Source organism: Hipposideros armiger, unplaced genomic scaffold (assembly GCF_001890085.2).
Source record: "Hipposideros armiger isolate ML-2016 unplaced genomic scaffold, ASM189008v1 scaffold_3, whole genome shotgun sequence".
Taxonomy (NCBI): Eukaryota; Metazoa; Chordata; class Mammalia; order Chiroptera; family Hipposideridae; genus Hipposideros; species Hipposideros armiger.
The window spans coordinates 2,162,732-2,190,284 of NW_017731353.1; the positions used below are offsets into that span (position 1 = coordinate 2,162,732).

The window sequence follows — 27,553 nt, forward strand, 5'->3', positions numbered from 1 at the left end:
CTCTAGCAAACTGACAAGCCCTCAGTAATGCTCTGAAATCACTGGCCCCCAGGAGTTCACACGCTCCCACCCTAAGCTGCTGTGAACCTAAAACTGCTCTGAAAGATAAAGTCCTTTTAAAAGAAAAAAAAAAAGCATAGCATGGCTAACTTGGTTTGAGCTAGCCATTTGGAATCGGGGCTCCATTAAGTCCCAGTCAATGCAGGGCCCAGCAAAGCACCCTACGTGTACTCTACATGCAATAGGAGCATGATCAGTGGGGCTGTGTTGCTGTGCAAGTGCACTGCACAGCCTTTGAGCCCAGGTTCAGTAACACAGTGAGCCTCTAGCAGACTTCACTGCATTCTGGAAACTAATGTAAAGCACTGGAAACTACTTCATGCACAGTGTCTGGTACCCAGCAGGGGTTCAATAAATTGCTGCCAAATGAACAAGCCATGGATCTGTTTGGTATGTCAACATCAAGAGTTCCACTAGCAGGTTTTTAGTGTAAATTCTTGAAGGGCCTCGCTCTCAGGAAAGAGGTAAAAACACACATAATCACACACTCTAACAAAACTCATCAAAAGCACATGCACACACAAGGTCATTGCCACCAGATTCCCCCACCTGCCCATATCCCCTCTCCTGGCCATACCGGTACTGTAGGCAGGGGAGCTGGGGCTCTCAGAGATGGGGGACATGGGCGAGTGCAGGTCTGGGATCTGGTCCATGCTGAGGGCACAGTTGCGGATGGATTCCCGTGGGTGGGGCAGTGATGTGCTGTGGAGCAGATGCCTTCATGAGCAGAAAACCAGAGGTTGGGGTCCTCAGCCAGCCTTAGGATCCCCACCTCTGCTTTCATTCTAGATCCACTGAACTTCAGGCAGAAAAGGCTTGGTGATTATCAAGTCCAACCTCCCAATTGACAGCCACAAAAACTACAGCCCAGAGGAGGACGGGCTTGTGCAGTCCACAACCTGTACAACTGCTCTCTTCTGGGAACCTTGCCCCCAACTTGGAGAACTGTCTGGGGAATGGGGCTAGCAGGAAGTGTGAGAAGCCCCAGGAAGCCAGGCCTGCCAATTTGGCCCCTCCTCACTGCTCCCGTACTGTGCTCAGGATGCCTGGGGCACACATGGCCTGTGTATCCTGGCACCATTACTGTCACTGGTTCCAAACCACAGACCAAGTGGCTGCTGCCCGCAGGGTATCCAACTATTAATTCCTTGGCTGACAGCACCCAGTCCAGGCCCAGGGAGATGAGACCTATCTAAGTGTTAGTGGCACAGAATCGCAGGTCTCTTTGCAAACAGCCAGGGAAGCCATAGAAATTAGGGACACCGACTTGGGAGTCACAGACCTGGGTTCGAATTTCAGTCTTACCACTCTAGCAAGCAGCTTTCTCTCTCTAGGCCTATTTTCTCATCTATAAAGTGGGTATAGACAGGAGCCATTGCCCAGGGGGACGTGGGAGTTGATGAGATTGGGCACAGAGAGCACTCAGTACAGGGCTAGGTGCATAGTAGGGCCTCAGGAATAATTTGCTGCTGTGGCTTTTCCCGGGATCAGGGCCTGGCCTCACCCAACCCCAGAGGCAAAATGTCACTAAGAACATCCTATTCCCTGTGTGGTGGTTTGCACACGGCAAAGCCCTCTGCTCAGATCCCACCTTGGCCTAGCTAGGTGGGGTGGGGAGGGGTAGCACCAGCAGCAGGAACCAGGCCCCCTGCTTGGGACAGGATAGTACCCAGGGCACCCCCTGGGCCAGAGGGGGCTATCTGAGTGAAGGCCTTTTATAGGTAGAAGCATGGAGGTAAGAGAAGGAGCGGCAGGGGGGTCAAGGGCACACAGCTAGTCGTAGCAGAGCTGGGACTGCAACCTGGGTCCGACTGCCTACAAGCCCTGTGCAGCCTCGCCAGTACAGCCTGACCTTCCTCCTGTTCCCGCCATACTGAGGCTCCAGGGCAGCCATTTCACCTCAGTTCAGTGTGACTGGGCCTCCCCTTACTCTCATTACGGACATTCCCACTTGACAAATGGGGAGATTGAGGCCAAGTTTGGGATCCTTGCTTACCTGGTGGGGCAGCCATCACTACGGGTGACCTTGTCAGCCGTGAGCCCATCAGTCATGGTGACACTGCGCCGCTTCATATGGCTGCCCTTGGGGCCCGAGGGGCTGGCAGGGCTGGCGGCCTTGCCACTGCCCTGACCCAGGCCATAGCAGGCTTCCAGGTAGCGCAGTGGGAAGGTGCGGTTGACAGGGCAATAGATGATGGCGCCACTCTGTTCCGATACAGCCTTGCGGCTGCCCACATGGTACCGCACGAGGGCGGGCACGTGGTCGAAGCTTTCCTGCTCAAACAGGTACTGGATGTGGGTGTAGCTCTCGCCCGCCTTCACCACCACCTTGTTGATCTTAAAGTGCAAGGCCTGGTTGCGCCACCGGCATGTGAGCACGTAGTCACCCAGGCTAGTGAGTGAGTCCCGGATGAGGAAGTCACCGTTGCGCTGCACCAGGGTCTCTGAGACCTGCAGGAGGCAATGGTCAGGCAGGGTAGGGCCAGGCATGGCAGGGCAGGGCCAGGCATGGCAGGGCAGGGGCCACACTTAGGATCTTGGGGGACCCAGTAAACAGAGATATCAGGGGCCGGCTGAGTGGTGCGATGGTTAAGAACTGACTTGGGATGCCAGAGGGCCCCGGTTCGGATCCCACATATGAGAGCCAGTGACACTGCCCTCTACAGCTAAGATGATGAACAACAGCTCAACCTGGAGCTGGGCTGCCGGGAGTCGCCGGCGACGGCGTAGGCTGCAGCCCCTGCTGCAGTGGGTTGCCATGGGCTACCGTGTGTAGCCAGCAGCCAGCATGAGTGGCCAGCAGCCGCAGTGAGCGGCCGTCCAGAAGCCGGCGACTGATCTGCCTCGCCCGGGAAGAGCGCAATGATGGTGCCAACTTGGGCCAGTGAAGCAACATCCTCCACAACTAGACTGAAGAACAAAAGGACAGCAACTTGTCTGCTCCCCTTACCCCAATTCCCTGGCACTGTTCCCATCCCCCAATAAAAAAACAACAACAACAAAAAAAAAAACCAGAGATAGCAGAAGCTTGGGAAGAGGGACACAATGACCCAGGTGTGGAGCGGGTAACTCAACCAGAGGCCCTGCCTGGGGCACAGAGGCTCAGGAATGGCAGGACATGATACCCTGGAGTGGAAATCACAGGGACACAGGGTCTGGGGAACTGTGGTCCCCATGATCTGAAACTCAGTTCTCAGACCTACTCCTTCTCCGGGCTCATGTTGGGCAGAGTGAATTTCCAATCCTCGCTCTTCCAAACACCCAGCACTCCGGCACATCTCTGGGTACCCTCGAGCTGCTTTCTCTGCCTGGAACATCCTGCCTACCCTACCCAGCCGGTGAACTCCTGTCAGTCTCACAATGGCCCCTCTGCTCAGCGCTGCCTGTTCAGGGCTTGCCCACATTCCCTGCTGGCACTCCATTCTTGCACTTCTCCCACTGGGCTCGGACTGCCTGCCTGCCTGTCAGCTCACCACCACCTATTTTATCTCTGCGTCCTTGGTGCCCAGCACAGGGTCTGGCAGAGTTGATACTTGACAAAGATTTATAGCATGAATGAAAAAGGAAACAGGTGACTATCAGCCCAAGTCTGAGCCTCAGCCTGGAAACTCAACTTTGCCGAAACTGAGTAGCCTAAGGATTGATACTCACTAACTAAACACACAGGAGGCTGGTGTATAGTCCCATAACAAAACTCAAAAAAAATCAAAAATCAAAAAAAGGCAATAACAACAACGAAGGACAATGTTCCTTGAGCTCACTGCATGTCAGACATCATGTTGAGCACTTTACGTGAATTATTTCACTTAATTCTCACAACAGCCCTTTGAGTTAGGTACTATTATTATCTTCCATTTTATAGATGAGGAAACTGAAGCTCAGAGAGGTGAAGTGACTTGTTCAAGGTCGCACAGTCAGTAAATGGCAGAGCTAGACCGCATCCCAGTCTTCCACTCTGATTAAACCCACCAAGCAATAGATCAGAGCGTCTCTGGGCTGGGGCTGGCCGAGTGGTGGGTGGAAGGGTCTAGAGCTGAGATCCCAGCTCAGGGCCCACTCACCTCACGGGGGATGCGGCCATGATACCAGGCGTGGCTGCGGAGATCTGTGCTGCTGAGTTTGAGTTCTTCTTCCAACTCCTTGTGCAGTTTCTCAGGTGATGAGTCCAGGATGTACTTCTCCTTGGAAAACTGGGCAGGAAACAACAAGAGTTGGCATCCAATCTGAAGCCTCCTTCTTCCTTCCCTCTCAACCTCCCCCTACCCCAGGTGAACTTCTTCCATCCTGAGACCCTGGGAACACTTAGGCACAGGTGCTAGAATGATCCTTACCCAGAAGTCCCTATCCTGGCAAGAATAAAGAAATCTCAATTAATTCCATCAAACAGTGCCTACTGTGTTCCAGGCCCTATGCTATGTGACAGGGGTAAGTGAGTCAGTAAATAAAACAGGCCCTAGCTAAGAGGGGCGGAAAAGCCACATGAGCATTTGAACAGACTGCGGTCAGCACCACAGTACTGGACAGCGGCAAAGAGCGGGGGTGGCTTTTAGAAGGGAGATGAAGTCTAAGAGAGGTGGAATGGTCCAGGAAAGCTTCCTGGATAAGAAAACAATAACAAAACACTCGTGATGCACCAAGGACACCAAACGGATCTTGAAGGAGGAGGGGAGGAGTTCTTTGGGTGGATCTGGGAGGTAAGGCAGCAGGTACCCTGGCAAAAAGCATGGACAAAAACAGGGCTGGATGGACGACGACGGTACATTTTGGAATGGTGAATTATACAGTGGAAGGATGCAAGGGGCAGATATAAACCAGAAAGCAGAGCCCCCCACACACGCACACACACAAACATCTGTGTTGTCCTTTATAATTCCCAAGGCCCTTTCCTCCTTGCCATCTCAAGCAATCTTTGCCAGATGCAGAAACCACAGCCCAGCAGGGAAGCCCGAAGTCACTCACTGGAGATAATGCCCAGAACCTGCTTCCACCTGCCCAAGCGGGGAGAGTCCTGGTTTCCTGGTTACCGTGGCCTGGGAGTGGAAGCCTGAGGACAATGGGAGGGGAGCCCCTGCTGCCAGGTGCACCCCCACCACAGAGCCCAGCCCAATCCTGGCTGTGCTGTGTAAGCTCTCTGGGCCTTATTTTTTCCTCTGTAAAATGGGTATGATGATAAAACCTGCCTCACTGAGTTGGTTGCAAGGATGAAGGGAGATAATATTCCAGAGCACTGCGACGTACACAGATGTCCTCGTCACTCTGCGGGCATACGACATTGCTTCCTTTCCCTTCCCCCAACTCCAGGCTTCAAAGATGGCTGCTCCAGGACAGCTAGATCTAGCCCAGAACTAGCCAGATGGCAGGACAGATGAAGACAGGCACTAAAAGACCTGGCTTCAGCCCAGGTGGCAGTCTCTCCCTTAGGACCACTCTACTCACCAGGGTTTGAGGGTCCTCTAGTCCACTACCTGCCTCTGCCTCCCCAGGCCTTCCACAGATCTCAGAGCCTAATTCTGCAGCTCCTTCTCCACCCCTCTGCTCCCACACTGCCTTAGTTTACCTTAATCTACTCTTCTCTCAAAAACCCCTGATTCCCAGCTTAAGCGATATCCAGAATCTCTGACTCCATTACTTCAATACTGGTTAAGCCCCCACTCTGGGACAGGTCCTGTGCCAGGGGATGAGGCCCCATGGTCATCAGGACAGGTGGCCTCTGCCCTGGGAAAGCCATGCAGACCCTGACAAGCAATTCTAGGTTTTCTGAATGTTCAGAGCTCTGGGAGCAGATGGGAGTGTTCCTCCTCCTCTAGTCAGAGAGTGGAGTCCCTGAAGAGGTGATGTTTCCATTGAGTCCTGAAGAGGGGCTGGATGAGCCAAGCAAAAGCATCAGTGTGAAGACAGACAGGCAGGCAGATGGGCAAGGAAGAGCTTCTAGAAAGACAGTGGCAAAGTCAACGCCCTGTGAGCAGAGCCAAGGCCCTAGGGGCGGTGGGGAGAGGTGAGAAGCTTCAAAGGGGCCAGGGGTGGCAGGGGCAGGTGTGGCAGGGCTGTGAGGCTGCCTTGGGGTGCTGTGGTTTACCCAGGGGCCACAGCAGAGCCACAGAAGGTTTTTGAAGTGTTGGGGCAGGTTTGATCTGCTATGTGGAGAGTGGTCTAGTGTTTTCCAGGCAATGGCAGGGCAGAGTGGGGCGTGGGGATGGGGGTTGGGGGAAGGACATTTAGGAAGCCATTGGTTGGGTGTTGGGGTCTTTCAGGGGTCAGAGAGGACTCCAAGCAGAGATCCTGGGAGGACAGTGGGACACTCTCTGAGGTGGGCAAGGCTGGGGCAGGAGCGGCTTGGCAATGGACCCATGGAAATTTGGGCTTTGAGGAGTCTGTAGGGCTCTGGGGACAGATGGCGAGGTAGCTGATGTGTACAGGTGCTCAAGGAAAGGCAGGGGCGCTGATGGGGATTCTGCACACCCTCTGCCCAGGGTAGAAAGTGACAACTGGGAAGGGCAGGGAGGCCCAGGGCTGTGCAGAGATGTGAGCCCTCACGAAACCTGCCTTTCTCCATCGGCCTGCTTGTTCTCCAGGGCCCCTGACCTTATACCATACCGCACCCTGAGGAGGGAGGAAGATGCCAGCCTTCTGGGGTCCTTCTCCTTGACAAAGAGCAGTTGAGAACTTGCGCCAGTACCATAGCTGGCGCAAGAGGAACACGGGTCAAAGAAAGGGAGGGGGCTGTGTGGTAAACAACCTGACCTCAAGACTCTGCCTGCCACTGTGTGGACTTGAATCTGTCACTTTCCCTCTCTGGGCCTGGATAGCCTAATCTGTAAATGGGGGGTGGGAAGACTAGGCTCCACTTTTCCAGCCATAATCAGTGGTCTGGAGAATCTGGGGAGATCAACGTGGTCCTCCCACACACCCGAGGGTGGGGAGCCCTAGGGTCCCTGTGCCCTCCACCTCACCCTCGACCCGGGGGGGGGGTCCCCAGCTCCCAGGAGGGGGAGGGCTGGGGCACGAATGCAGCATCCTGAGCTCAGCGCACTGCTATTGGCCAGAGATGATCTCACCGCCTCCCAGCCTGCGCCCTGATTGGCCGGTGCAGGGATGCTGCGCTCCACCGCCGGCGCGGCCGTCATTCAGGCGGGCTACGGGCGTGTATGTGTGTGTGAGCCGAGGGGAGCGCAGAGGTGACGCGCCCGGCGTTCCCCAGGGACTCGGGAGGCAAAAGCGCGGAGACCCCTGGTCAGGGTCAAAATCCCTTCCTACCAGCCCGCGCCCAGCAAGCCCCCTCTAGTTCTTCTAGTCAAGAAACCCCAAGCAAAGCCATCCCCAGACGATGCTCCGCAGAGAGGCGGGGACCGGGTCCTCCCCTCCACCCCCTTCCGTTTAACCCTTTCACTGCCACGGCGTCGTCCCGCACTGCCCCGGCAAGCGGGGCTAAGAGACCCGCGCCCTGAACATGCCCCAGCTCACCTAGAGGGCAGGAAGGCGGCAGGCGCTCTGGTCCCAACCCCGGGCACCCGCAGCATCCTCTCAGCTTCCTCCCCCCTCACTCAGCTTTCTGACCCCGGCCCAGCGCCCCCGGTACAATGGGGAGCCAGGCTGCCCGGGTCAGCCGCAGGAGCCGGAGTGCTCGCTGGAGGACTGACGGGACGCCGGGGACCTCATCTCCCGGTACCCAAAGCCCCAGCTCAGCTCCCTCCTGCTGAAGACAGGACCAGGACGGCAGCCCCCGCAGCCCCGAGTCCCAGGAGTGGCAGCTGGACCCTCACCCCGAGGAGCGTCAGGCGCCCAGAGGTGAGGCTGGGGCGACCCCGCCCCCTCCCGCAGCCCGCAGCCCCTGACCAGCCAGACCCTGCGCGGCGTCACCGGGCTGCGGCTCCCGGCTCCCGGACCCGGGACGGAGCGGCCGGGGGTCCCAGCCCGGAGCGCCTGGCGGGAGCCGAGCCGCCCCCTCACCTGCACCTGCACGAAGGAGCCACGGTAGAAGCAGCAGGCGGCGGCCGACAGGGCGCTCCACAGGCTGCAGCGCTCGGTCATGGTGGGGACCGGCGGCCGGGGACGGGGCAGTGCGGGGGGCGGCGGCCGGCGGGGCAGGGGCGCGGGGACCGACCGGGCAGAGCACCGGCTGCGCGTGCCTCTCGGCGGCGCGATTACCTCATCGCCTTGTCGGGGGAGGAGCAGGGAGGCGGGGCGGGGAGACCCCACCCTCCAGCCAGCCAGGGGAGGGGAGGGGGCCATTGTTCCTCCCTCCGCCCGCCCCTCGCCCCCGGACCCCCGCCCTCCCGCGCTCCAGCCCGCGCGCCGGGGTTGCCTGGAGTAGGGGGATGCGGAAAAGAGGACCTGCCAAGGGGAGCGTCACAGGGGGCAGCGGGATGGGGTCGGGACCCCTTGGCCGGCGAGGGGCGTCCTACCTTCCCCACTCGCCGCACCCCTGACTGACCCGGAGCGGGCAGAGACTTTGAATTAAATCCTATCTAAAGCTGGAAAAATCCCTGTACGTATGCGTTTGACCAAATCCTTTGTGGCCTCAGGAAATCTCCCAGAGCCCAGGATTTCTCATCTCTGATTTGGAACCAGGGACTCTGTTGAGAATCGCGGGATGTTCAACTGATAGCCTCTGGGGTTGCAGAGAGTCAGTAAGGCTCAATGGTTAGAGCACCAACCTGGGTTCTACTAGTGTCTCCACCTCCACCCCACCAACCTCTTCTACTGAGGTCAGCACCAAACATACCTGTGCTGACCTCACAGGTCTCTTGTGAGAATTGGCAGAGCTGATGCTTGTAAATTTCCAGGCGTAAAGTTAAGTGCTCAATAAATGCATGCAATTATTGTCAAGCTTAGGGTATTAGAATCTGGACTTTTTGTCAGAGAATCATAGACGCTTCAATGAGAAGGGAGTGATTGCTGATTCTGCATCAGTCAGTTCTGGGGTTCAAATCCTTTTGACAGGCTGTGTGACCTCAGGTGGGTGAATCCACCTCTCTGGGCCTCAGTTGTATGTTTGCTTGTTTTCTGTGAATACATCCAAAGCTCTGAGCATGGAGCTTGGAACTTATGGTGTTGGAACTTTCAAATCCTTGCCTTAGAATGAAAGTGTTCACATCAGGATCTGAGAATCCTGGAGTTCTGGGAGTTGAATACCTCAGGGCAGGAATGGACTTTTGGAACGTGACTATTGACTCCACCCCCCTCTGAGGCTTGAAGCTAAAACTAACATTCCTTTGACTTCATCCTTTAGGGGGTTGTTTAATCAGTTCCAGTGAGCAGGTATTATTTATTTTATAATATTTTAATTGCATTTTTAGCCCCATAAACTAAAGAAAAAACACAAATCTAATAATCCTCAAAGGGATCTCACTACCATCAGTGACGGGATCTCAGTATCTTGCCAGACAACTGGGTTTTGTGGGGTGTCCCCCGTGTGTTTTACCCACTGGCTTTGGCGCTGGTTCTCCGAGGCCCCTGTCCCCCTGTGGTATAAAGATCTGGATAAGGAGCCGGGGCCTAGGCTCCAAGGGCAGCTCCCGCTCCACTTGCCACAGCCCTGGGCTGCACGTCCTGGGCTCATCCAGCTGGCTCTCTAACCTTGGCCACACTCTTGCCACTGCCTGGACCACTTTACTACCCATCTCTCTTTATCTTTGTCTCCTTTCCAGACATGGGGAGAGGATGTTGGTGAATATTCCTGGTCAACTGCAATGGCTTGGATCCAGTGCTTCCACCTCCAGAAAGCCTTCCTTGATCGCCCCCTCCCCAGCTCCTTAGCTAAAAGCCATCCCCTACTTCTAGAGTTCCAATGGCTTCTTACATGAGCCTTCTAGTGATGATGGGGTACAGCAATCTGAGCACTTCCCATGCTGCCTCATCACTAGACACTTACACAGAACTTTACGGGCAGGTGATAGAATGTTCCTGGGGTCTAGAGCCAGGCCAGCCTGCTCTGTTCCAGAACCAGCTCCCCCTGGACTCATGGAGCCCATAGCAGCCCTGGGTTGGAGGTGCTGCTATTACCCCATTTCACATAGGTGAACACCGAGGCTCAGAGAGGTGACACCCCCCCCCCAAAGTCATGTGGCACATAAGTGGCAGATCTAGGACAAAAATTAGGACCTGCTGAATTACAAAACCCAAGCCTAAACCATTGTGTGATTCTGCCCTAGTCCCCACATGGACCGGGAGCCCTTTGAACACAGGGCCTGGTGGCTCCTCGCCCTCTGCTGTATGTTCCATACTCAGCAGAAGGCCTAGCTCAGGGCGGGCGCTCCTGGAGGTGGACAGCCAAGGGCTTGGTCCATGGTCTTGGCATCAAGTAAACTTGGACTGCCCCCAGCTCCCCCCATAGTAGCTGAGTGGCTGTGAGCAAGTCACTGCACTTCTCTGGGCCTCAAGTTTCCCATCTGTAAGTGGGCACAGGAAGGCCTTCACTGCCCAGTGATGAGGGAAGAAGTCAAAGACCTCATTCGTGTAAAGAGGTGCCAGCAGCCAGCACAGGGCTCTGCACACAGTAGGCACCCACAATGTTATGTCGTATTATTGTTATCATTATTTCAAATCTACATTTTCAACATTCCCAGAGCCCAGGATAGACTAAGCTTGTGATAAAGGTGAGCTGTGCCCACTATCGGTGATGAAGAACTGAGTCATCCTTTCTTGCTCCCACCTCCCAGCACCAGCACATGCTCGGAGACTCGGTGGGATTAAAGCGCCATGGTCTCTGCATAGAGACACCCTTCAGGCCCTGTCCAGCTGGAAGGGGGGGTGGGGTCTGCTGGTAACAAGCCTTGGGATGTCCTGAGAGTGGGGCCAGGAGAGAATGACGTGGGAAGATGATGCTGGGAATGAAACCGGACCCCAAGCGCTGCCCTAACCCCTAGACCCTCTTCTCCTGGGGACCGACAGTGAGACCTGGCTCCTAACAAGGCTCAGAAAGGGATTCTGCCCTTCATGGAACAAGCCCCGGGCCCTCCAGCGTTCCCTGCGAAGCCCTTCTTACCTTCACGTAGTCCCCGCCCGCCTCCGGCTCTCCAGCAGCTCTGGAAGGAGAGAAGAGAGGTGAGTGGCCCAGCCCTGCGTGGCTCCCCCGCTGCCAGCCCCCACCCACCTGCCTGGTGCCAGCACCTGGCCCTCGGAGCCCCAGAGGGCTCATCCTGAAGGCAGGAGGGGGCACTGCAGCTCACAGCACTCGCTGGAATCTGCCAGGCTGCTCTTCCAGTCTCCAGCTGTGGGACTCTGGGCAAGTCCCTTCACTTCTCTGAGCCTGGGCTTCCTATCTGTTAATCGGGAACAGTGACAGCCTCTGCCTCTTCGGGATGTTGTGAAGACTCAAGAAGCTGATGAATGACCTGTGCTTAACACGGGGCCTGCTTCCTGACGCCGTCTTCCCTCAGCCGCGGGACACCGCCCTCGCCTGGTGCTCTCTCCCTACCCCGTCCTTACTTGAGCAGAGGCCCCAGGCTCTCCTGCCCTACACTCACTCCCTCGGGCAGAGTGACCCAGTCAGCAGCTGCCTAGCACACTGTGGTGCCACTGCTGGTGACAAGTTGGCTGAGGGATTGATCCCCTCTGCCTTTGGGGTAGCTGGCATGGAGCCTGAAGAAGTCAGAGGCCAGGGTGGCTGTTTTTCCCTGGTGCCAAGCAAATAGCATCCTTCCTCGTAAAGGCCACCATGAGTCATTTCCCCCAGTTCTTGGCCTTAAATGCCATTCTACCTCTGATGCATCCTGGACCTCCCGCTTCAATACCAGACTCACAAACCCAGCTGCCTCCTTGCCATCTCCTCTTGGATGTCTGAGGTCATCTTGAACTTGTCATAGCCAAAGCAGGACTGTTGGACCTCCCCTACCATGCCCCTGCTCCCCACACCCACTTCCCATCTCAGTTAATGTCCGTTTCATCCTTCTTGTTGCTTTGTTTGGCCAAGAATCTGTGGTCATCTGTGCCTCCTCTCTCACACTCCACACCCAATCCATCAGGAAATCCTGCGGCTCTACTTTCAAAATAGGTCCTGACCACTTCTCGCCATGTGTCCACTCTGCCCCACGTGGGCCACCCTCTGTGGCCTCCTAGAGCTCCCAGCAGCCCTGTCACTGGCTCATTCCCACACCCCTTGGTCAGCTTCTGCTCCACCACCAGACGGCACTAAGGTGAAGACCTAAGCAGATCAGGCACACACTCCCCTCCCTGCAACCCTCCCATCTCTCAAGGAACAAAATCTAAACCCTTCTCCACGGCCTGCAGGCGGCTGGCCGTGCCATTTAGCATCCAAACCAGAATGCTTCTTCCCTTGTGGGAGTAAAGAGGGAGCCATTATTGTGCCAGCAAAACAGGCATAAACTGGGTCATATATTCCCCAACTTATAGGGCCCTGTGTGGCCTGGTGGTGCCCAACTGCCCACCTCGCCAACCCTCCCATTTGCCTCTCTCACTCATTCTGACCCTCATTCTGCCTCCTTGGCCTCCTTGCCCAACCCATTCTTGCCACAGGCCCTTTGCACTTGCTATTCCTTCTGCCCTCCTTTTCCCCACAGCATCAATCCCCGCCCGCCCAAGACAATCACTACTCATGTATCTGTTGACTGATAATTACCTCACGTCTCCACAAGGACACTGACTTTGTCTTATTCATTGTTGAAACCCCAGCCCCCAGCACAGTGCCTGGCACCTCATAGGAGCTCAAGGAATAAGGAATGCATGAATAGCAAACACTCAACCACTATTAATGATAGTTAATCACTATCATTATTATTCATTCTGTCTGGCTGGGCCCTGGTTCTCTGGTTGGGACAGACCTCAGTATTCCCATCTGCAAAATGGGGAGGAAGGTCGAACATCGGGGAACTGCTTCCTCTCATACAGGAATGCAATATTTAAATTCAGATTTAATAAATTTAATAAAATCAATTTTTTAAAATGCTGAGCCAAAAAAAAAATTATTGTGGTTAAAGTGTATATTCCCAGGGCAAAATTTCATACTGGGTGTCCCCAGCTCCTGAGGCCAGGGGCTCCTCATTGCAAAGCAGTCTGACAGCCCCCGCTGTTGTGACATTCTAGAGTCCCCGTTGCTAACCTTCCCTCCTTCAAAGTCCTTCCTGACCTCTAACTATAGTCCCTCAAGCTGCAGCTCGGCCACAGCAGGCTCCCCAAGCCACTCGGGTTCTCTCTGTCCAGCAGTGATAGTGAGGTGGGGTAGGGACCCCTGCCCTGCTCACCGGCCCTGCTCTTCCTGGGTGAGGTGTCCCATCCCAGCATTTCCGGCCATTCAGGCCCGGAAATCCTTCCACTGCTGGGAACAGATTGGCCAGGACACTGGGATCGTCCCAGCACTTCCTCCTGCTTCCTGTCCACTTCCCTTCAGGCTCTGGGCAGGAGCAGAGCCTTGGGGAGGGGGGTGGCTGCACCAGGGATCAGGTGGGGTGGGGTGGCCAGGGCCAATGGGGGTGCTCAGGGCAGAGGCCTAGAAAGCTGAGGGCTGGGGCAGCCCCCATCGCCTGCCCCTCTACAACACTCTAGGATTTCCAAGACATAAGGTGACCGTGTCTGCTTACACCCACTGCCATCACATGCCCAGACTATCGCCATCACCTCGTCACTGGCCTCCATCTGTGCCCCTGTGACTTATTCTTTACCTCAGCAGCCCAAGCAGTCCTATTAAAATGAAAGTTAGATCATGGCTTTTTTTCTGCTCCAACCCAATAGAGTAGTCCCATTTCACTCAGAGTGAGAACAAAGTCCTCCTCATAACAGCTTTCACAGCCTTACCACCTCTCCCACGCCATGTCTGACTGCGCTGCTCCAGCCAAGCTGGGCTTCTTGCTGGCTTTTGTCCTCACCTCAGGGCCTTTGCACTTTCTGTTCCCTCTGCTGGAATACTTTTCCTCCAGACATCCATTGAGCTCCCTCCCTTCCCTTCTTTAGGTCGTTATGAAAATGTTCCCTTCTCAGTGAGGACGTCCCTAGCTACCCTCCTAAAAGTGTGATCTTCTCAAGGCTCCCCACCTCCTTTCCCTGATTAGTTTTTCTCCATAGCACTTCTTCTGACTTACCATGTATCCTATCTCAAGCACTGACAGTCTCTTCTCACTAGAACGTCAGCTCCACAGGGGCAGGTGGTAGGGCAGGGTAGGGGCTAAAAGGGGACTGGGATCTGCCTAGAGCAGTGCCAGGTACCCCATAAAGATTTTGTTGAACGAATGTCACAGCAGCTCCTGCAACCCTGAGGATAAAGTCTTCTCCTCATGGTGGCTCAGCCCTCTGTGACCAGGCCTCTGCTAGCCACCCCTCTTCTCTCTTAACTCTTTCTTGCACTCTGGCCACTTCACACTTCCTCCAAGGAGTGCAGCTCCCTCCAACCTCAGGGCCTTTGCACATGTTGTTCCCTCTACCTAGAACCTCCTCTTTCCCTTAGGGTCATACTAATTCCAACTTAGACTTCAAATCTCAGTTTGCTTGGAGGTTTCTAGAACATTCTCTCTCCTGTTGTAGTGATCAAATCCAGGAATCAAAGCTTCTATTTCTAAAAACTCAGTTCCATTCATTTATCAACTTATTCCTTATTTTATGGGCTTAAAAGGGCACATCCCCTCTAATGTTAGTGGTGAAATCAATTAATAAATAATAGTGACAATTCTGCTAAACCAGACACATTAATCAGCCACATTAATTATTTAATAACCAACCCCTTTAATTGCCTGTATTAACTGATTTGTTCTGATAACTGATACCACTTATTGCATATATTAGCTTAATTAATTGGATTAATGAGCAGTAATTAGAGCCCATTATCTTTTATTTCCCCAATGCAGGTTTAAATCTGAACTTCACCTTCAGGGCCTCCATCCTGGCCCAGAAGACAGGGTGGGGCTTCCCCAGGGACCCTGAAGGAGTCAGGATGCCATTCTGTTCTGTCCCGGCTTTCCCTCCCCACAGGCAGCTTTGCCCTCAGCAGAGGCCTACTGCCTGTCGCCCTCTATCTGTCCCCCAGTTTGTTCCCTTGGGCCCCGGGGCCTGGTCATATGGCCTTGAATGGAAGCTTCCTCAACCTCTGCCTGCTGCTACTTTGGCTTTTCCCTCGCTTCCCCTCTCTGAGGTTCAACTTCCTCGTATGTGAAATAGACACATGATCACTGTCTTCCCAGAGGGACCATGAGGATCCTGAGAGGGAAGGGTGCTAGGTTCCCTAGCCCGTGTGGCTCCTCTCTCTGCCCCAGCCCACCCCTGGAGACCTCCTGTCCTGCCCCTGCTGGCGGGCTGACGAGTCTTTCCTTCCTTCACTCTGATCTTCACTCGCCCCTAGCAGGGAAGCAACGCAGCTCTGTGCGCCTCAGTCCTTAAAGGCCCTGGACAGAGAGAGATCTGGGGCCGAAAGCCCCATCTCTCTGAGGACACCCCACCATGGGGCCTTTGGGATTTCCTGCCAGGAATGCTCTTGGCTTTAGCCCCATCACCTCTCAGATGGGCCACCGCTGACCTGGAGACATCCCTGCTCCCGGTTCACCCTTCTGCACCCTTGGTCTTCTTGACAGGGGTGAGCTCCCCAGCAGGCGCTCAGAAAGGGTGCTAGCCCTGTGCAGCGAGGGCGGGGCGGGGCCGCCCTTCCCGGGGCAGAGCTGAGGAGCTGCTAACTGAGACTCAAAATCTGAGAAAACTGAAGCTTGTGACTTGACCCAGGACATATAGCTGCACAGACTAGGTCTGGGTTGGCTCTGCTCTGTTCCTTGCATGAGACGGTCTCCCCAGGAAAATGGAGACTGCTCCTGGGTGGAGAGAAGAAGAAGGTGGGGAGGAGATGGCAAAGAAAAATAATATTTCAAGCAGGCCAGGAGCCCAGAACTGGTCAGGAAGAGAAAATGGAGTGGAGATGGACAGAGAGAAGACCCTCTGGGGCTCTGGAGAGGGAGAAAGCTGTGTGACCCTGGGCAAGTCCTCCTCGCTGGGCCTCAGTTTCCTCTCCTATAACATGGGCGTGGCAGTAGCATGAGTGGCTCCTGTGTACTGGTACTTCCTTAGATCAAGTCCAGGATAAATGCTCTACCTGCCATATCTCATCCAATCCTCACAACAACCCTGTGAAGCAGATGCTGTTATTGTCCCCAATTTACAGATGGGGAAACTGAGGCTCAGTGAGGGGAATGGAGTTGCTCAAGGTTGTACAGATAGTCAGCGGGGCTCTGAGCTGCTGATATGTCTGACCCCTGTCCTCACCAACCCTCACCCCATATATATCCAACATTCTGCAAACAAGATCTCTTGAGGCTTTGAGGGGATGAGGCTCCAGTTAGGGTACAGGGGCTGTCCATCTTTCCCCAGCCAGCGCAGTTCCCACAGCCTGAGGCGTCCGGGGGTCTCGAGGACTGTGAGAAAGTCTCCACAGGAAATGAGAGCCAGGAGCAGCTGGGCCCCTTCGGAAGACAAGGACCAGCCGCCCAGAGCCCGAGCAGGCCGAACAGGCTGGGCCCACCACAGCCCCCTCCCCTGGTGGGTAATCACTACCAGATGCCCGGCAGCTGACGTCATTCTGCAGGGCCGAGAGGGTCGTGGGACTCTGGGGAGCACTGGGAATTCTTGGACCAGAATCAACATTCCAGAAGGAAAGAGGGGGGGGGGTGTCTTGGCTTGTTCTCAGTGCCTGGTACCAAGACTGGGGCATGGGCAACCCAGGGTGCCCCCGGCTCTCCTATGGGGTACCACCTTCTCCAAGTCTCAGTTTCCTTCTGAACAGCCCAGAGAGTGGGAGAGAGGGGCCTGGGTCTCGGGGTAGGAGAAAAGGATGCTTGGGTGAGACACTTTAGAATGAGTAGAACTGCATTCAAATCCTCCTCAAAGGAGAGGTCCTGGTAAAACATAAGGCAGAGTGGGGCCCTCCTCTGCTCAAGGCCAGCAATGGTTGCTTAGAGTCAAAGCCAGGTCCTTGCAGGGCCTTCCAGGCCTTCTATTATCTGAACCCATTTCCTCTCTGGCCTGTCTCCTACCACTCCTTTCTCCCAGCCCCCCATCTTGTTCTGCTCCAGCCACTCAGGTCTTTGCTACACCTCAAATACGCCAAGGACTGTTCCCACCTCGGCACCTTTGTGCATGCTGCTCCCTTGGTACACTCTTCCCCAGATAGCAAAAGGGATTGTTTCCTCATTTTCTTTGTTCAAACATCACTTTCTTGCTAAGACTTTTTTCCTGGCTAACCTATTTCCCAACTTGGTTTAAATCTTTCTTCATAGCGCTTTTCTCTTCTAGCTGATCATATCTTATTAATCATCTGTCTCCCCCACGGTGGAATGGGGTCCATGAGAGCAAGGCTTTGTCTGCTGTCCTCACTGCTGTTTCTCCAGGACCTAGAACAGTGTCTAGGGCATAGTTACATCTCAGCAAATATTAAAATGACTGTGTGACCTCATGCAAGTTATTAACCTCACAAAACCTCAGTGTCTTCATCTGTAAACCAGGCACCTAATACCTCTCTCCGGGGGGGTTATGGAAAGTCATTTGAAATAATAGTAGAAACAGCATTCAGCTTTTACTTGAAATGGGCCTAGTGGTTAAGAATTTGGGCTTGGGAGTTGGTCAGGTCTGGGATCAAATCTAGACTCTGACACTTAATCTGTCTGTGACCCCAGGAAAGTTCCTTCCCCTCTGAACCTCAGTCTCCTCTCTGGTATGATGCTGCAAATAGGGCCCTGTGGTAGACAGTGCCCGGCCAGTTGTGAGCCGGATCTTGATTACTCCTGGCAGGACCCGGGCCTGACAATTCCTGTGTGGGTGACGGTGGGGGGTGTTGGGAGCCTCCGTTTCCCTAAGGGCCTCTGCTTCCTCCTCTGTAACACGGACTGCGAGGGGAGGGTGTCAGGCATCTCTGGGCCAGCTATTTCCCTGCAGAAGGCTGAGGGTGCTGGGGGCGAGGGCGAGGCCAGGCCAGGCTGCCACTCTCCCTTCATTCCCTGTGTGGTTGGCCCCTCCCCCCTTCTTCCTCCTCATCCCCATGATCTCAGCAGGGAACAGGGTACCAGGAAACTCCTGCAGCCTCACCTCTTCCCCTTCCTCCCTTCTGCTCCAGGTGCACCCTGCCTCCCAGGGAGTAGGGGAGAGACAATCAGCTTAGGCTGCTCCCTGAGCAGACACTGAAACCACCGCCTTGGAATCAATTCCCTTGGGAATGAGGCCACCGGTCTTGCTCAGCCGCAGTTCTCAAATGCCCTCCTCCCGAGCTGGACGGATCCTCAGAAACCATCCCAGACCCATCTGGGCTGCTGGGGAGACTGAGGCCCAGAGTCAGGCAGGGCAAGCCAGAGCTCACACAGGCGAAGCAGCTCTCCTAACTCCAGGGCACAAGGCTAGGCTTCAGGGGCTCCTGGAAGTATTCGACAATTCTGGCTTCCTGGAGGGCAGGCGGGACACAGCGGGACACAAGGTCCCAGAGCACCAGGAGGGAGCTCAGTCTGACCTGCTAACCCCTGCCCCCCAGGACCCCTGGACACTCCAGATAACTAGGGGATGGGGGGAGAGTCTATTTCCTCCGACAGCTTTAGGGCCACGCCTGATGCCAGAGACACTGCTAAGACCACCAGGGCCCCTGCCCACCGTGGAGGAAGGCTAGGTCCTAGACTTGGCATCTCAAGGTTTCTCGAGAGCATCGTTCTCAGAGGCCCTGGCTCTGCGGGAGGGAATGACTTGTCCATCCTTTAAAGACACAGGCCAGGGAGGTGGAATTAAAAGCTGGGTCTGAGCTTTGCTGTGTCAAACCAGGCAAGCAAAGCTCTTTCTTCATCTGTAAAATGGAAATGATAATAGGGCCTCTCTCCTGGGGCTGTTGTGAGGAGTAAATGCTCAGGCTGCGCCGGGACAGAACTGGACGGAGTCACAGCACAATACATTTTAAAAGTCCTTTATGATAAACCAGCACCCCTGGTTTGTCAGTTGTCCCAGGGGCACGGATTTCTCCGTCAGGTCACCAAGGTCTCCCTTAGCCCTCCCTGGCCCAGCTCGGTCACTCACCCTCTGGGTCCCAATGCTGGGTACCTTCGGCCCACTGCAGTCATGGTTTCCCGCGGTCACCGCCTGCAGCCTGAGGACCTCCTCAGCCCAACGGCTCCCGCCTTTCTCAGGCCACCGAGCAGCGGAGCTCAGAGCAGAACTCCGGGGGGCGGAGCCTGGGGAGTAAGCCTCGCCCCTGACACGCCCCTCCGCCCTCTATCGGGCGCCGCCCCACCCTCTGGGAAGGACTCGCCCCGCCTGGGACACGCCCCTCCGCCTCCTGTCTCGCTCCGCCCTCTCCCTGTCAGTTTCCCGAAACTAGAAAACACGGCCCTCGACACACCCCTCCACCCGCCCCGCCCCGCTCCCTCAAACTCTCAATGTACATCTCAGACTTTGGGGTACCTCAGAACGCCCCAGAACCTAGCAGGCCCTCTCCTCTACATACAGTCCTTGCTCCTCCACGCCCGAATGAGGCCGAATTTAGGAGGGAATGGCAGGGCATCCCGGATGGTGGGGAAGTGAGGGATGGCAGAAAGCATTAAGTTTTATTAATCATAAACGTAAGCTTTCCCATTTCCTTAGTGTTCGTGGTGTGCCAAGCATTGTGCTAAGATTTTACAAGTATGCTATTGAATTCTCACCACAACTATACAAGGTCTGTGCTATTGTTATACCTATTTATCAGTTAAAGAAGCTAAGGTTCAGAGAAAGGAACAGACTTGTCCAAGAGTACTCAGTCAGCACGAGGCACAGTCTGGACTGGATTCACTCTGCAGCTTTACAAGGTCCTGCTCCTTAACGAAGGGCAGGGGTCTAGATTCAATTACCTCTGCACACAGAAGCTGTGTTTGTGTCTCAGGACAGAGCCACGCAAGAAAGGGCCCAGCACCAGCCCTAGAGTTACCTTTGTTCAGCTAGGTTTTTTTTTCTCTTTATTTCAATAGGCACACCTGATCAGTGTGGTTTACACAAAGACTGAGGGCTGAACAGGCTCCTTTAATTGGGGTTGAGGGGTTTCCCAAGGGCATCAAGCACACGGCTGTAGGAATCAGAAGGTGATGGGTACAGTGGAATGGATGAGTGTACAGCCCGTGGAGGCAAGCAGTTTCCTGCTTCAATCACAGCTCTGACACCTTGGCCGCGTCTCAGTTTCTCCATTTGTACAAGGAGGCTGATCACAGGTTATTTTACAGAATTTTCAGTGAGTTTTGACATCTAGGAAAATGGGTGCTTACTAAAGGGGAGCTATGACTGTATCATCACCATTTGTATTTTTCCATGAACTCAACTCGCCCTATAAGCACGTTAAGTGACAAATGGTTTTCTAGACCTGATGAAGCAGTGTTGTCCAGCAGAACTAAGGGTGGTGATTTGGGTGTGGGGGCTCAGGCAGCAGCTCCAAGGGCCCATGCTAGAGGCTGCCTAAGGCATTGGAGTCAAGTGGATCTTAGTTCAAATCCTAATGTTGTCATTTGCTAGACGTGCAACCTGACAGGGACAGATGACTTTCTCTCTCTGAATCCCAGTTTCCTCATATGGAAATAACAGTTTTTTCTCCCCAGCTATTTATTTATTTATTTATTTATTTATTTATTATTTCCTTGAGAATTCATTGCAAGTGAATGGCTAAGCACATTGCCTGGTCTATAATAAGCACTTGGCTAAGGCCTAGGTGTTTATTTGTTCGTTTGTTTACCCAGATGTATGTGTTAGGGGGTCCTCTCCAGGCTATATTGGCAGGAGACTAGAGACACCATCCCTGCAAGTTCCGCCCTTGCCCTCTGCTGGTGGCACCTACCTTTCTGGGAACACGTTCCTGGGTGCACTCTCCTCTTCTGTATTTGTCCTGGGGTCTTCAGGCTTTTTCATGGAGCCCACCTCCATTGCTGAGGGGTTGGTTCCCACTGCTGGGGTGTCCTCCAAGGGGACCTTGGTTTCCACCACCACCTCCTTGGCTGCCTCCAAGCCTGGGGGATCGGGCAGACCTCGGGACACTAAGTTGGGGCCAGGGCCCACCTCCTGGGCCTTCTGGGTAGCCTTTCGATCACCAGCCTTCTTGATGCTGGGGCGAGGCATGGTGCCCATGTGGCTGTACATGTCGCTGGAGCGGGCATAGGCCAGGGGGCTCTTGGGGACTGTCACCATGTCATCCTGTGTGGCCTCAAAAGTTTCAGGCTTTAGATGGGACCGGATACTGACGGGGGCCGAGGACCGTCTCAGAGTGAAGGACCGAGGGAGGTTGGAGAGACTCCCAAAGCCCTTGAACTTGAAGAATTCTGGCAGGGGGGAAGAGGAGGGAAAAGAGTTAATGACAATGCCAGTAGCAATAGTAATAACAATTTTTAAAAATACATGCTGTTTAACTCATTGAGGGCTCAAAGATGGTCAGGCCTCACTGACAGTCCCTCTAATTATTATGGTATAACTAGGAAGCTTGGGAGTCACATAGCCCTGGGTTTGAATCCCTGCTCTTCCACATCCTAGCTGTGCAACCTTAGGCAAGTCCCTTGACTTCTCTGAGCCCCATTCTCCACATCAATATAATAGGGATTATAGTACCCACCTCCTATGGGCAGTGGAAGGATTGAAGGAAACACGTAAATAACATTCTTCACATGGTACCCAGGACACAGAATACTCTCAAGAAGTAATGAAAATGATGATAATCATAGTAACGCCTCTGCATTTGTTAAACATGCTGCACACGTTACCTCACTGAATGCTCAGTACACTCAATGACCCAAGTTTAGTCCCCCAATTTCCAGATGAGGAAACTGAGGTTCAGAAATAGGAAATGAACTGCCGAGGTCACACAGCCAGCCGGTGAAGCTGCATGCGTGTGCGTGCGTGTGTGTGTTGGGGCAGGGAGTGGGTGTTTGAGCACCTGGGTCAGGGGATGGATGAGAAGGGGGTTGTCAGGAGCCTGAGGGTCCCACTCCCTGCGGTTCTCTCCTTCCTGTCAGTTGAGCCTACCATCCTGACTCAGGCAGCAGTGCTCTGGGTGATACCATCTCCTAGTTTCCGAAGGGGTGCATATAAATGTCCTCCTTCCTCTCCCCAGCTATGGGCCTGCCCCTCCCCACAGCCACCACCACCCGACTTCCCTAAGCCTCCAGAAAAGCAAAAAGCAAAAACAAACTCTGGCATTTTCCACTTCCTTGGCATCCTCTGCCTTCGGAGGTCTTTACAGCCACACTGGGATATAGGTAAGATGTCCTCGTTTGACAAGAGAGGAAACCGAGGCCCAGAGAGCAGAAGGGTCCTGCCCAGGGTCGCACAGCAAGGCTGAGCGTGGATGAGGGCCCAGGGTTGTGGACTGCTGGGTTAGTGCTTTCCTCCCAGCCCTGCCCATCCCTCACTTGGTCTTAGCCCCTGCCTCCTGACAAACGCTGTCAGAAAACACCAATGCTCTACTCTCAGAAAGCTATGCCATGGGGCAGAAATTGTGCCAAGAGCCAGAGAGAGAACTACAAACTGCCTCCTTTCTAAGCACCACTTGTCTTGTCTCCTGGGCACCGGGGATCTGGAGGACAGAATAGCAGGGCAGGGAACTCTGAGGCCCAGAGTCCAGGGACATGAAGTTGAGCCCTGGTCTATAGCCCCATATGATCTCAGGAAGTTCTCTGGGCCTCAGTCTTTTCATCTGTGGAATGCAGTCACACACACACACACACATTCACACACACACACACACACACACACACACACACACACACACACACCCGTTCCCGTCAGATCAAAAGAACCAGGGGGACCAGAAGTTTGCTGGGACCAGGAAGGGACAGACCTGGACAAACAGCAGTGGGTGGGTGTAGCACTTCATTGAGTTGCTGTGGGTCCCAGCATCACTGCTGGTGGGGACACGGGACAGCATCCCATGGCACACACACACACACACACACACACACACACACACACACCAGCCTCACCCCAGTAACTCCCGACCTGAGACCCCCTGAGAACCAGGCCCAGAAGCAGGGGGTGGAGTGTGTGGAGTTCTTCCCTGACCCAGCTGTGAGGTCAAAGAGAGCCAGAGACCAGGACACACAGACAAACGGAGAGACTGAGTCTGGCTGGGGAGAGCAGAGGCAACAGAAGCATGAGATGGAGAGCCAAACCAGCCAGAGAGATAGAGCCTGGGCCAGAGGGGCAGAGAGATGGTGACATGGAAACCCAGAGGCAGAGAACTCCAGATAGAGACAAACATGAAGAGAAAGAGAAACAGAAACAAGACAGAGTCATTAAGAAGCAAATGCAGAGAGAGGCTGAGATGGACAGACAGAGGGATGAAGGACAGTGCACTCACTGAACTTTTTGCTGGCCTTCCTGGGCCCCTCTGTCATCTTGGCAAGTGGTGCAAAGCCCCTGGCCTGTGGGAAAGTGGCCACTCGAGGCTCTGGACATCGACGTTGAGGTGCCTCCCTCACCTCCCGTTCCCCTTTCTTGCACCCTCTCACTCGCTTCCTCTGTGTATTTTTAAACCAGTGAAACTCCCACAGCCCCACCCTCCCCATCTTCTCTGCAGGGGGCGGGGGCTGGGGCCTCCCCCAGTATGGTGGGCCTCCTTCTTGGCCTCCACAGTAATGTGGGCGGAGGGAGCAGGGGGCAGACCACAAGCCCATGGGACCTGGAAGGTCTGGGGAACAAACCACAGGCTCTGGGAATGGAGCCCGCTGGGCTGGGGGCCCCTGGAGACCTGTCAACAGCTGTCAGGGGGTTTGGCCCTTGGGCTGGGAGGGTGCAGGGAGTCAAGCCTGCACACAGGGCAGTTTATTCTACGCCTTCCCGGGGATGGACTGACAGCAGTGGATAGAAGAGTGCTGTGGTTAGGCCTGTGGACTCTGGAACCACTCAGACCCAGACCCAAGTTCAAGTCCTGGCCGGCCACTTTGTCACCATGTGATCCTGGACTAGGGTACTCACCTCCCTGAGGCTCCGTTTCCTTTCTGTGAGCAGGGGTATTTGCAATGTCCACTTCACACTGTCCAGTGATTGGTGCAAAGTCTGGCACAAAACTGGTGCCCAGCAAGGCATGGTCACTCCTTTTCAAGCTACCAGGGACAAACGGTGATAATTTGGTCCATCACACCCATTGTACAGAGATGGGGAAACTGAGGCACAGACAGGCAGAGGGATTACCCCAGGTCATACAGGATTGGTAGCACAGACTAGATTACAACTCGCCCTTCCGAGTCCCTTAGCCCACAGCCTGGTACTTTTCCATGTTATAATGCATGCGTGCGTGCGTGTGTGTGTGTGTGTGTGTGTGTGTGAGTACATTCCCACGGGCAGGACAGAGATGAGGAAACGAGACCTCCCCTACACAGATTACCCCAGACACCTGCAGAGGCTGTCAACAGCTGCTGGGGTTGGGGGTCCACAAGACCAGGGGCTTCAAACCCCACCTCTGTGTGCTGCAGACAAGTTAGTAGAACCTCTGAAGCCTCAGTCACTAATCTCTAGAATGGGCACAAGCGCAAGGTACACAGTCAACCCACAGAAGCTCCAGCACAGTTTGACATTATTACGCTGGGCCCTGGGACTGGCAACTATGGCTATGAGAGCGGGAGTCCAAGGTCAAATGGGGTCCTTCCTGTATCCTCCATAAAAATAATAATGACTAAGGTCTTCTGACTACTTAGTATGTTTCAGCTACAGGGCTCTGTCCTTCTGCCCCCAAGAGGTAAACATCCCCATTCCATAGATGTGGAAAAGTTATCTGGAGTTTGAATCTGCTTGTCCAGCTGTGGTCCTAACGTCCATGCCCATGGCTCCCGCAACCCCCTGGCAGCTAGATGATGGTCTTAGGTGGGGGAAGGATCCGGCTGAACCTCTTTGATGGGATGAGGGGGAACCTGAGGCCTTGAGAGAGAAAGGCACACAGGCCATGAGACCAAGGCACCAGGGTCCTGCTCACAGACAGGCTGGATGGGACCAGTGTTCAAAGTTCAAATGAAAAAATGAGGTTTCAATTCTCCCACAGAATTGGGAGAAAAAGGAAGGGGGGGGGTACAATTCCAGCTCCTTCTACTGAGCATTAACTATGAGCTAGGCATGGAGCTGGAAGCCTCCACAGATCGTCCATGAATCCTTACAACAGAGCTGTGAGGCAAATCCTGCTATTGTCCCATTTCACAGACGAGGAAACTGAGACTAAGGAGGAGCAGAGATTAGACAAGACACCCAGAGGTCCTAGCTCCCAGGCTGGTGCCTCTCCCATCTCCAGGTTGTTGTTGGAAGAGGGAGAGGGGCCTGTGGCCTGGTGGTAGCTGGGGTCTTCCCGGTGGGTTCCTGGCTTCCCTCCCAGGAGGCAGTACCAGTGACTTGGCCCAAATGCTGAGGCTGTGGCATCAGCCAGTACTGACTTCGGGGCCAGGCCCACTCTCAACTTACTATGTGATCCTTTATAAGAGACTGTACAGCTCTGGGTCTGTTTCCTTATCTGTGAAATTGGTCACAGTACCCCCCACTTCCTGAGGAAGATGAAGGGAGCATATGTACACTGTGGCCTCAGCAAGCCTTGGCAGTCATTGCTGAGGAATAGGGGTGGTTCAGGCCAGGAAACCCCAGCATCAGGCGCATGGCGTGAGACCCGCGAGTACCGGCCACAGCGAGCCTATATTGTGTGGTGGAGGTGCCTTGTCAGTGCTGGGGCCCCTGCCGTTGGCCCGGGTACCAGGGCAATTGCCACATCCCCGGGAGAATGAATGGGGCTCAGTGTGGCGGCTCTGCCTAGCTCAGAGCCTCCATTGTGCTGCCTCGAGTGGCCGTTGGGAGTGTGGCTGGGGGACCTGCTGGTGGGTGGCTGTCCCACAGGCCCTCCTCAGCCTGTGCTGGAGGCCAGCCCGGCCTGGCTCACGCTTGGCTCTGCAGCCCTGAACACACAAGTGCTCTCCTGCCATCAGGCCTTTGCTTGGGCCGGACCCATACCTGGAATGCAGCTCTTCCCTCCACTGGCTCCATCTTTTGCCTCCGTTGAGTCCCTCAGGTCAAGATTGAGCCATAGTGCCTCCAGGGACCCTGCTATGATTTTTGTCCCCTCTCAGTCTATAACTCAGTTGCCTGCGGTTTGGCCAGGCACTTTTAGGGACTGGAAGCCTTCAACTTCATAGTCAAAGACATTGAACTCAGGCAAACCTGAGTTCAGACCCCATCTGCATGACCTTGGACAAGTCACATCACCTCTCTGAGCTTCATTTTTTTTTTTTTAAAGATTTTTATTGGGGAATTGGGGTGATGGGAACAGTGCTGGGGAACCGGGGAAGGGGAACAGACAAGCCGCTGTCGTCTTGGTCCTCAGTCTAGTTGTGGAGGACGTCGCCCCACCGGACCAAGTTGGCACCATCACCGCGCTCCTCCCAGGCAAGGCAGACCAGTCGCTGGCCTCTGGACGGCCACTCACCGCGGCTGCTGGCCGCTCACGCTGACCGCTGGCCACACACGGCAGCCCACGGCAACTCATTGCCACAGGGGCTGCAGCCCACGCCATCGTCGCCAGCGACTCACAGCAGCCCAGCTCCAGGCCGAGCTGCTGCTCAGCATCTCAGCTGCGGAGGGCAGTGTCACCGGCCCTCACATGCGGGATCCGAACCGGGGCCCTCCGGCATCCCAAGCCAGCCCTTAACCATCGCGCCACTCGACCAGCCCGAGCTTCATTTTTTCAATCAGTAAAATGGGACAAATACAACATCCCTCACACGATCCTGTGGCAATGAAATAAAACATTTATACAGAGAGTATCATCCATATTACATTCACCTGTATCTTTATTTGCATCTTCCAAACAGACCTCGTGCTCTGAGAGGAAGCAGCCTTACACATCCACATTGGCCCCATGCCTGCTGTACTGTAGGTCTGAGTGATATCTTTCCCCAGATTGCCCCAGTTGTCTGGTATTGGGGGCCGTGTAGGATGATGGTAAATGAGCCCAGCCTTTGAGAGCAAAGAGACCTGGCTTTGAACTCCAGCTCCACAGCTTCCTGGCTGTGTGGCCTTGAACAGGCCACTTCACCACTCTAAGCCTCAGTTTCCTCTTCTGTAACTTGGGCTTGATAATAGCAACCTCCTAATTGGGGTGCCGTAAAGTTCCAGGGGGATGACATATCAATACAGGTCCAGGCAGAGTTAGTACCCGGCTAGTGGAGACAGAATGTCCACGGTGTTACAGGGCTGTAGGTATCACACAGCCATTTTCTGTCCTGTACCCCCCATCCAGGGATCCCTTGTCTCCCCAGACATACCAGCAACCAAGAGCAGCCCGTCTTCCCCTTTCCTCCATACACTACCCACCCTGTCCCTGCTTGGGGGAGGAAATACGGCCAGGGTCAAACAGCTGACCAGTGGCTCGCTTTCCTACTCTGTGCCTCAGTTTCCCTGACTGTTAAATGGCAGCAGGACCACAGGCTCTCTCAGAGCCTGGTAGTCAGTGAGCAAACATTTATTGAGTACTGGCCACATGTCCAGCTTGGCTAGCTTAGCCAATCCATGGAAGCAGGAGGAATTTCCCTCAAACCAGCAAATCATCTTTTTTTTTTTTTTT

General features: G+C 54.6%; 1 protein-coding gene and 1 long non-coding RNA gene across 7 annotated transcripts in view; one reads left to right on the plus strand and one right to left on the minus strand.

Moving 5' to 3' along the window:
• Nucleotides 1-26,200, minus strand: part of SH2D3C (SH2 domain containing 3C) — a 31,778-nt gene extending 5,578 nt beyond the window's left edge. Inside the window, exons 1-6 of one of the 6 annotated variants that reach the window (XM_019636761.1) lie at nucleotides 23,321-26,200; nucleotides 20,813-21,290; nucleotides 11,045-11,084; nucleotides 4,122-4,250; nucleotides 2,057-2,511; nucleotides 638-777 (exon numbers count right to left, since the gene is read on the minus strand). In XM_019636761.1, the coding sequence (XP_019492306.1) occupies nucleotides 638-777; nucleotides 2,057-2,511; nucleotides 4,122-4,250; nucleotides 11,045-11,084; nucleotides 20,813-21,290; nucleotides 23,321-23,636 (1,558 nt within the window). In that variant the 5' untranslated portion in view covers nucleotides 23,637-26,200. Of the gene's footprint in view, nucleotides 1-637; nucleotides 778-2,056; nucleotides 2,512-4,121; nucleotides 4,251-8,007; nucleotides 8,229-11,044; nucleotides 11,085-19,032; nucleotides 19,211-20,812; nucleotides 21,291-23,320 lie in introns of those variants that run through there. The other 5 variants (XM_019636744.1, XM_019636751.1, XM_019636786.1 and 2 more) reach the window with 5 other exon arrangements.
• On the plus strand, nucleotides 7,026-14,842 carry LOC109379828 (uncharacterized). Its single transcript, XR_002123282.1, has 3 exons — nucleotides 7,026-7,845; nucleotides 9,708-11,103; nucleotides 11,339-14,842. It is a non-coding gene; the product is annotated as an uncharacterized LOC109379828 (long non-coding RNA).
• Nucleotides 26,201-27,553: the final 1,353 nt, after the last annotated feature.